Genomic DNA, 9,057 nt, shown 5'->3' with positions numbered 1-9,057 from the left:
TAACCAACCCAGGTGCCCGGGAGCTCTGACACCGCTCACTGCCCCACGGGCAGTGACCCGCCCGCACGCCCGACTGCGGGGCAACATTGGCAACACGGCGGGGCCGGCAGGGGGGCGGGGCCGGGCGGGGGGGGCGGGGCCTCGACACCCGGCCCGTCTCGTGCCGCCGCGCTCGCGCTCCACCCACCCCGCCCCGCCCCGCCCCGCCCCGCCCCGCCCCGCCCCGCCCGCCCGTGGCGCGCGGCCGTGCGTCAATGCAAATAAGCGGTGCGCGAGGTGAAGGGGCGGGCGCTCCCCCCCGGCCCGAACGAGCGCCTGATGGGATCGCAGGCGGCGGGAGAAACCAGCGTCCCGGCTTCCCCCCGCACTATCTGTAGGGATGAAAGCCAGTGGCATCCGCCGGCGCAAAACGAAATAAAATCGTTTTGTTTCAGGTGCGTCTCGCTTAACGATACAAAGGTCGCCGAAGCCCAGTGATTGCCTTGCTCGCCCATAAGGCTCGCAGAGCTGCCACCTCCCTTTCGCTTGCAGTGGTAGCGCCCACACGGCTCGTCGTCGCCGGGGGTGAACGAGGGGAGGGGCGAGTTCCGAAGCTGATGCATTATTCATGAGGAGGCGGGGCCACAGGGCTCATTACCAAGGTCGGGTGGACAGGGGCCGGGCCTGTGACGTCACTGTGACGAGTGTTCCGGCGCTCTTAAGGGAGCCGCGGCGGCCCCCGGCCGGCAGCGGGGCGGGGGCGGTGGCCGGGCTGGGGGCAGCAGTCTCGCTGAGGAGAACGGGTCGCCTGCCCTGCGGAGGTACCGGCGGCCTCCCCGCCTTCCCTCCCTTCCTCCCCGCCAGTGCCAGGCCCGGGAACGCCCCGCTCTCTCCCTGCGTCGCGGTGTGGCGGCTGGGGGATCGGACGGAGGAGTTGGTGTCCGGGGACAGTGACCTGTCCGGGCGGATTCCTGACCTAAGCGGATTCCCTGTGGGTGCGACTGTAAGCGGGAAGGGCCGCCCTACCGGGGGTCCCGATAAACGAAAAAGAAAATATCTGATAAAAACGGGCTCGTTATCGAAAAGCTGCGGTATTTTTAAAGCAGTACAGTGGCGCTGATGGCAAAGAAGAGGGCTTTATTCTATAAATTAGCTATTTTTGGACTTACATAGTGGCTTGCGATAGGCGGGTATTTAAACACCCCACCCCCCCGTCCCATTTCTCCACAAAGATTATTAATTATCTTTGTCTCTTCGGTGTGCCGGGGTGGGGGCTCACCCCTGCGCCGAGCCGGTGTCAGGGGAGCTCCCGAAGGCGGCCGCCCCCAGCCCCTGCCCCCTGTCCTGCCCTCCCCGGAGCGGCCGCAGCCGCCTCGTTCCTCCTTCTCGTCCTGCCCCTCGCCGCCCGCTGTAGCCGGTTCCCCTGGCAGCGTGTCCGCCGGGTCGCCCCTGCCCTCTCTGTTTTCCCTCAGCGGCCGCTGCTGCGCATCATCAAAACATGCAGGATGAGCTGCTCCTGGGGGTGACACAGCAGCAGCAGCCAGGCAGCGAGAGGCTGAGCAGCAGCCCCGCGTCGGGACACCCCCCTTTCGGCCACCCCTCCTCTGACTTTAAACCCTGTCTCAGCCCCCACCAGGATTTAAACAAGCAGCAAGCGCAGCAGCCACAGCCGCCGCCTCCTCAGCTGAGCCAGAAGAGGAAAGAGTTTAAGCAGCAGCAGCAGCTCAGCAGCCCAGCCCAGCTCGGCAGCAGCCACCCCCTGAATAACCACCACCCCCCAGACTATCATCACCACCCCCCTCAGCAGCAGCAGCAGTTCAGCCACCCCACTGACAAGTACCAGCAGCAGGAGCACAGGCAACAGCAGCAGCTCCAGCTCCTCAGCGCTCACCCCCTGGAGCCGCCGCGGACGGGGGATCACCGGCACCACCGGCCCCTCGGCCCCGCCGAGCACCAGGGCGGTGCGGACAGGGGGGGTTCGGAGCGCCTCGCCCCTTCCTGCCCGGGGGGATCGGCGTCCGCGGACCCCAATGTGGGGGTGGCCGCCGCCTCCTCCTGCGTGAATCCGCCTCCGTCTCCTCATCTGCAGGCGAGAGCCAAGCTGCCCCCCATGGAGTCCCCCCCGAACAGCCACTTACTGGGCAGCCCCGGGAACCTCCTGCCCGGCGGGCTCGGCTCTGGCTTCAGCAGCCTGCAGAGCCCGGAGATCCCCAGCCCCCATCACCAGAGCGGGGGCGGCTCCTCCTCGGCGGCTTCCCCTCCTCCTCCGCCGCTGCCCGGCTTCGGCACCCCCTGGTCGGTGCAGACCTCGTCGCCGCCTCCGCAGCAGACGCAGCAGCCTCCGGTCTCCAGCGGCGGCGGCGGCGGGCAGATCAGCGCGATGCCGCCCCCGAGCCCGGAGTCTGAGACCAGCTTCTATCCGGGGATCCCGTCATCGATCAACCCCGCTTTCTTCCAGAGCTTCTCGCCGGTGTCTCCTCACAACCCCTGCGCCGGGCCCTTCAGCAGCCCCTTCTCGGCCGCCGCCCCCCCGCCGCCGCCGCAGATGAATTTACCTCAGCAGCAGCAACAGCAGCAGCAGAACCGGAGATCCCCTGTGAGCCCCCAGCTCCAGCACCAACACCAGGCGGCGGCGGCCGCCGCCGCCTTCTTACAGCAGAGAAACTCCTACAACCATCACCAGGTATCGGGCGGGGAGCACAGGGCGATTGGGAGCCCCGGGGCGGGGAGGGGGACGCGAGGACAGGACGGGGGCGCCGCTGCCCTCGTTTCGCTGGTCGCGGGAGCCGGGCGACTTCGCCGCCGGCGCCGGGCGAGGCTGCGCGGCGGTGACAGCCCGGCGGGACCGCGGTGGCGGCGGCAGGGCGGGGCCGGCCCAGCGGGAGGGAGGGGGGGAGGGCACCTGCGCCCCCCGCCCGGTGCGGGCCCGGGCGGCCGGAGGGGTCGAGCCGGAGAAGTCTGCGGGCAGCGTCCGCTCCGCGCCCGGCCGCGCTCCCCGGCCGCTCCGGGTGGCAGGTGCCGGAACGGCCCTTCGGCCCCGTCCCCTGCGCTACTGCCGGCACTCCTCGGTGCGCCGTCGGCTGTCCAGGGGCGCCGGTTTTTAAGGGACGAGGGAAGAATGATCTTTTAAAAGAGCGCAAACGCTCCTGTTGGTGTCAGGGAGTCTCGCCGTGAAAACGCCCCCTCGTCCCCCGCGGCGGGCGGGCTGTCCCCGAACAATGAGCCTGACAGCTCCGGCCGGCGCCGCCCCCGCGCAGCCCCTTCCCCGGCCTCGCACCGGCCCTCGGCCGGACGGGCGCAGGTCGCCAGGAAGAGGTTTAGGTGCGAAAGCTGTCGCCGTGCTGCCCTTTCAGCGGTTTTGGCTGACGTTACTTGAATGTGTGTCCGAGGACAGCGCTGTTTCAGGTTCCCATACCTCTGTGACCGATTTTTATCAAGTTGTGTCGCGATCCCGTGTTAAAAATGGAAGTTTATGTTTCTTTCGGGAACAAAATACTGTAAGAAATCAGAGAGAAGCAAATCTATGTTAATATCACCAGCAATTGCATTATAAGCCCATCTTGCTGTGATTATTTGCTCAATTATGAAAAACTGGAGTTGTATAGGCCTCCTCTTTTTTTTTTTTTGTTCTAGTATTAAATCACGTCAGTTTTAATCGGTGGAGATCAATTTGTATTAGAACTGGAATAGCACATTAAGTATGCCTATCCAACTACTGATTCCAGTGCATCACCATTTGAAGCTAGTTGTCCTTAACGTCTGTAATAACCTTCTTCAAACAAATTCCAAAGCAATTCTCCAGCAGTGAGGTGTACAGGAATTTTCTCTCACAAGTTGTAGGTATACTTAAACAGTGCCATGACAGCATAGCTAGCAATATTAGAGGCTTGTTAACATTTGGCATTATCTCTTAAGGTTTGTTTCACAATAGAGTGCCTGCCTCTCCCAAAATTCCAACCCAAGTATTCAAGTTTTACAACATAATTATCTATAATTATATAGAATGGGATGTTTTCCTGATTACTTGACCAAGAATGGCTTTAGTAGTTTTTTAGTTTCTTTTCTGGGGTTGAGGGTAAGGGAGATGTTGTTATAACTTTAGCTTTCTGTCTTCATAAAGTTCTGTTTTATCTAATGCATAATGTATTGACATGCTTTAAATTTTTAAGTTATTAGAATTGCAAGCTGAGGGTTGCTTACTGCTAAGCTTAGAGATAAAAGTACTGTATTTTCACTTAACGGAACTGAATTTAGATTTATCACACGCCCCCATTCCATTTCTATGTTTGAGAAAAAGCCTTTCCAAGAACAGTCAGATTTGAGAATGCTAAAGATAAATACAGTTCTTCACTGTCAGTCAGGCTCAGTGGGTCCACCTCTTGGTAGTATGACAACCACTATAGGTCACTTTCTAGCACAAGTTGTGGCTTAGGAATAACAAGTTATTATCTTGTAAAAACCTTCCATCTAAAAACTGCTTCTGTTTTCATGTTGGAGAATATAGGGTGCTTGTTAGATACGTGTGCATCTAGGTAAGATAGACCACCTGTAGACAAAAAAAAAAAAATTCTCCAAAAAAAATTGCAGACTACATCCTGCAGAATACCAGATTCATTACTCCAGAAATTACTCCATTTATTACTCCAGAAATATTAGAGCAGGGGCTTCAGAATAGCGCGTTTTAATTTGGAAATGTTAAGATAGCTTTTCAAGCTGATTCTCTATACAATAGTCAGTGCTCTTTTTGCTCTTATATGGTAATACTGAGACAATGATATTCAAAATACGGGAGGGGGGATTAAATCTGTCATTTGAATTCTAATTTTTAAATTTCCACTAACTAGTGCAGTACTATTCACGGAGTAGAAATAATTCTTATTAGTAGAAATATAAATCGTGCTTTAATAATAATTTTTAAGTTAATCTCTTTGAATTTCTTGTGTTATTTTAATGTATGATAAATTGGTCTCAGGGTTTTTTGTAAGTTGGTTTTACACCCTGGAATTGTTCTTTTACATATTTTTAAGGAATGCTGCCAGTTACTGAAATGATAATCTAAATTGCTTGCACAAGTACTGTGGGGTTTACTGGGGGGATATATGAAGAAGTAGGAATTACTTCTTTTTTTTTTTTGTTAATGAAGCTGTGTTTTCTTCCTTGCCTCAGGAATTAATTTACATGTTGTCAGGAAAGAGTGGTTAATAGAAATCTCTGCACATTGCTTGCATGGTGGTTGGTTGTTTTAGAGTTTGTTGGGTTTTTTTTGTTTGGTGTTTTTTGGTTTTTTTTTTTGGTTTTTTCGTGGAAAAACATGTATTTTCAAAATAATGTAAATTAATCTTTTTTTATTTTGTTTTTTTGGGGTTTTTTTTAGCCTCTTCTGAAGCAGTCACCTTGGAGCAATCAGAGCAGCGGCTGGAGCACAGGAAATATATCTTGGGGAGGAATGCATGGCAGAGACCATCGTAGAACTGGAAACATAGGAATTCCAGGAACTATGAACCAAATCTCTCCTTTGAAGAAGCCCTTTTCTGGTAATGTCATAGCTCCTCCTAAATTTACTCGCTCCACTCCATCACTGACACCAAAATCGTGGATTGAAGATAATGTTTTCCGAACTGACACCAACAGTAATACTCTCCTTCCTTTGCAGGTAAGGATGGTATGTAGCTGGTGTGTTCATAGTCTTGCATGGCATTTTGACTTGGTTCATTTTTAATGAGAATTAAACAGTAGTTGCAACTCTGCTACTTGGTTTGAAAATTGTATGTTTCTATATTATTTTTAGTCTTAAATTTTAACTAATCCCCATGTTTTCAGTGTATTCAGCAGTATATAATTCTCACCTTTAAATAAGAATATTGACTGTCAAGAAAGATAGAAACTGTAGGCAGTGATGAAGCAATAAAACAAAATATGTTTAATCCAGCAAGTATTTTCTGACTATGGTAATGCTCATATTCTTATAAATCCCTTTAGACCTCGGTATTTTTTTTTGTTTACTTGTCCTTGTACATAGATTTTCTTACTTCCATAGATGACTCTTGATTCTTCAACGTATTTGTCTTTTGCTGGTGTTCTAGGCTGACATTTGCATGTTAGTGAGATCTTTTTCCTCCACACTTTAGCACCTTTTATGTTTTCTTTTGTCTGGAAGCCCTGTGACTTAGAAGTGTTAAACAGGAGGATGTGTCTTAGAACTAAAGATCTGGGTTCACCTCCTGAATTTTTCCAGTGACATCTTATGTGACTTTAGGTAAGTCACTTAGCTCCAGCCTCAGTAACCTCCTGGTAAAATGTAAGAATGGGAAAAATATCCTATATTGATTTAGTTATTCCTTGTTAGCAGAGGCCTTTCATTCGTGACCACATTTGAATTGATAAAGCTGTATTTGCATGAATTAGCAATCTAATCCTTATGTAGCTGTAGTGGCAAAAGGATGCTCCTTGGGACCAGATGTCCCACTAGAGTTCCTGTTTCTCTTGACGTTTTGCTGGCACAGGTCCATATGGGACAGAAGGCCATGTCCCAGCTCTGTCCAGGTGAGCTCAGTTACTGGCAGTATTCTTGAAGTTAACATGACTTTTGAACGTGCCAAAGTCCTGCTCCAAGTGTATGTCTTTGGACCTGAAACTCAAGAGGATTTGCTTGTACTGTGAATACTGGTTCCATTAAGTAGCCTTGCTAGCTGGAATATCATAGTTGAATAATCTTTTGTGTGGGTAGAAAGATGGGGGCAAAATGTGGCATTCTTCAGGTATTATATTCTGTTAAGGAAAACAGATTACAGACAGGTAATGCTTTGCAGTGCAGGACTTTGAGAACAGTAGAAAGTAAACCCTGAAATGTGTCCCAAAGATGTTAGCCTAAGGAACAGGTTTAAAAATATTAATGCTATCATATGTTGAAGCTGCAGCAACGTATACATTGGAATTCATATGCAGCTAAGCACAGATTGTGAATATATTTGCTCGTTCAATAGACCTTAAAAGTCCATATGACCATTACTTTCAACTTCCAGAAGCTTCTATAGTGGTTGTTTTCTATAGATTAACTCATTTTATGTCTAAACAAATGTCTTGTGCATTCAGACAATAATAGCTTCTATGTAGTAGGGTAGGAAAGAAATCCTTGTAGTTTAACTTTATAATACATTAATGTTTCTACTTAGGGAATAGGGGATTTTTTTAAGTGATAGTGTCAAAGTGACACTTTGGAAACTTAGTTGTTGATCATACCTGTGAGCACCAGAACCACCAATTAAATGGCTATATTTACGCTGTAGATCTCTCTATGCTTAAATCTCCCTGACATGTATAAAGTCATGATTGAAGAACACAGTAAAAATAATCCTCTTTGAAGGGTTGCAGTGTTATCTACTGCTATTGTGGAAACACTAGATGTTTCCATAAATTGTTTTGCTACACTGAAATTGTGTTCTTATTTTTCAGTTAGTACACTATTGTTATATGATTAATTCCTTGTGATGACTATTACATTTTGGAAGTCATAATGAAAAAGTTAAATAGAGCTTGGAGCTCGTGCTTCTTTTCATCAGGACTCGTGTTGGCAATTGCGATGCTGTCAAACACCCATCTTGCTAATTTGTACTGTGCTTGTTTCCTTCCATAAAAGGTTGTGGTATTTAGATTGAAGAATCTTAAAGATACAGTAGCAATATCCGAAGGTACCAAAAAATAGCACTAATTAAATTTTGTGCTGTCTGGAAAGTCAACACAGAAGTGTTTGTGTGTGTAGAAGTTACCTATTTCTTCCAAGCTTCCACGGAGCCAATACACCTTAGCATGCATGTTGGATACCCACGCTGCATCACTCACACTTTTGCAGAATAATTTTTTTCTTTGTTTTAACTACAGTAGTCATTTTGTGTGGGAGGGGACAAAGCACCTTTCATCTGAACTTTAGCTAGTTCAAACTTAGCAAATAAACACAGGTTGGAAATGCCAGTGCCCTCAGTGACAGACTTTGTGTAGATTGTTAATGTTGATACCATTTTTTTAAAATGCTTTATATTTTTTCTAAGTCTAGATAGCCTTCAGCAGTGTCAGCTGCTCATCCATTTTCTGAAGAACATGTATCTCATGCAAACAAGATAAGCCACAGAGGAATTATATGCAAATTCAAAGCTCTGCCCTTCCATCAAGCTTCTTTATTCTGTGGTCTTTGCATTGATGGTGGTCCCCAGTATAGAACTGACATCAATTCTGGTGAAAATAATGTTTGCTGACATTAAACTAACATACCAGTGACAATGAATGTCATTACTGATTACTGAATAAATAATTATATGTATTACAGGGATGAAAGCAGATTTTTCTGTACTTCCTCGTTAAAACTGAAATATGTCCCATGTGAAGTTGAACTCACAGTGGCCACATTAGTTGCAGCAAAGTTGCTTTTGCTTACAGAAATTATGAAGGATATCTCTTAGGATTTTTGAAAAGTTCAACAGGTTTTGAAGGAAGAATTGCTAGAATTTGGGCTTGATTTAAAGGTGAGGCAACGCTGATTTAAACGTGAGCAGCTTAAACCTATAGCCAAGTTTTCTTATGGGACTCACTGTAAGAAGCTATTTTTGCCTTCCTCAGGTTTTTAAGTTAATATAAACTGCATCAAATAAAGTTCTTTCATAGACAAAATCATGTCTACAAGTTTTAAGTTCTGCCATACTGCTTATGCCATTATAGGTACTTCACATAGGGAAGGGATTGTTGCTTTGTAGCAGAATCATTAAAGGAACAGTCAGAAACCTTGTCAGATATTGACACCATACAACTTAAGCATTTAATTGAGCAGTCTATTTCTCTCTCCTTAGAGAGAATCTAGGCTCCTTATTTAGATAATCTAATTCTCTGGAAGAACATACCTGGCACCACTGACCTTACACAGCCCCTGGGATTCCAGTTTAGGCACTTACATTGTGTTTCAAGAAGTCAGATAATATGACTATTCCCTCTTATTCCCTGACCCGAAGTGAAAAAAAAAAAATAGGATACAAAACTAAAAATGTATTTTTTTTTAACACCTGATACTGTTGTTTTTCCTGAAAAAACATG

General features: G+C 48.2%; 1 protein-coding gene across 9 annotated transcripts in view; it reads left to right on the top strand.

Moving 5' to 3' along the window:
- The first annotated feature begins 303 nt into the window (after nt 1–303).
- CPEB2 (cytoplasmic polyadenylation element binding protein 2) overlaps nt 304–9,057 on the top strand; it is a 54,304-nt gene continuing 45,550 nt past the window's right edge. For 2 of the 9 annotated variants that reach the window (XM_064653210.1, XM_064653209.1), the window contains exons 1-2: nt 528–2,662; nt 5,354–5,632. In XM_064653210.1, coding sequence (XP_064509280.1) covers nt 1,478–2,662; nt 5,354–5,632 — 1,464 coding nt within the window. In that variant the 5' untranslated portion in view covers nt 528–1,477. Of the gene's footprint in view, nt 435–476; nt 3,385–5,353; nt 5,633–9,057 lie in introns of those variants that run through there. The other 7 variants (XM_064653215.1, XM_064653212.1, XM_064653211.1 and 4 more) reach the window with 7 other exon arrangements.

Source organism: Pseudopipra pipra, chromosome 4 (assembly GCF_036250125.1).
Source record: "Pseudopipra pipra isolate bDixPip1 chromosome 4, bDixPip1.hap1, whole genome shotgun sequence".
Taxonomy (NCBI): Eukaryota; Metazoa; Chordata; class Aves; order Passeriformes; family Pipridae; genus Pseudopipra; species Pseudopipra pipra.
Note: the sequence above shows the minus strand (reverse complement) of the source record. Positions and strands in the feature narration are given on the sequence as shown.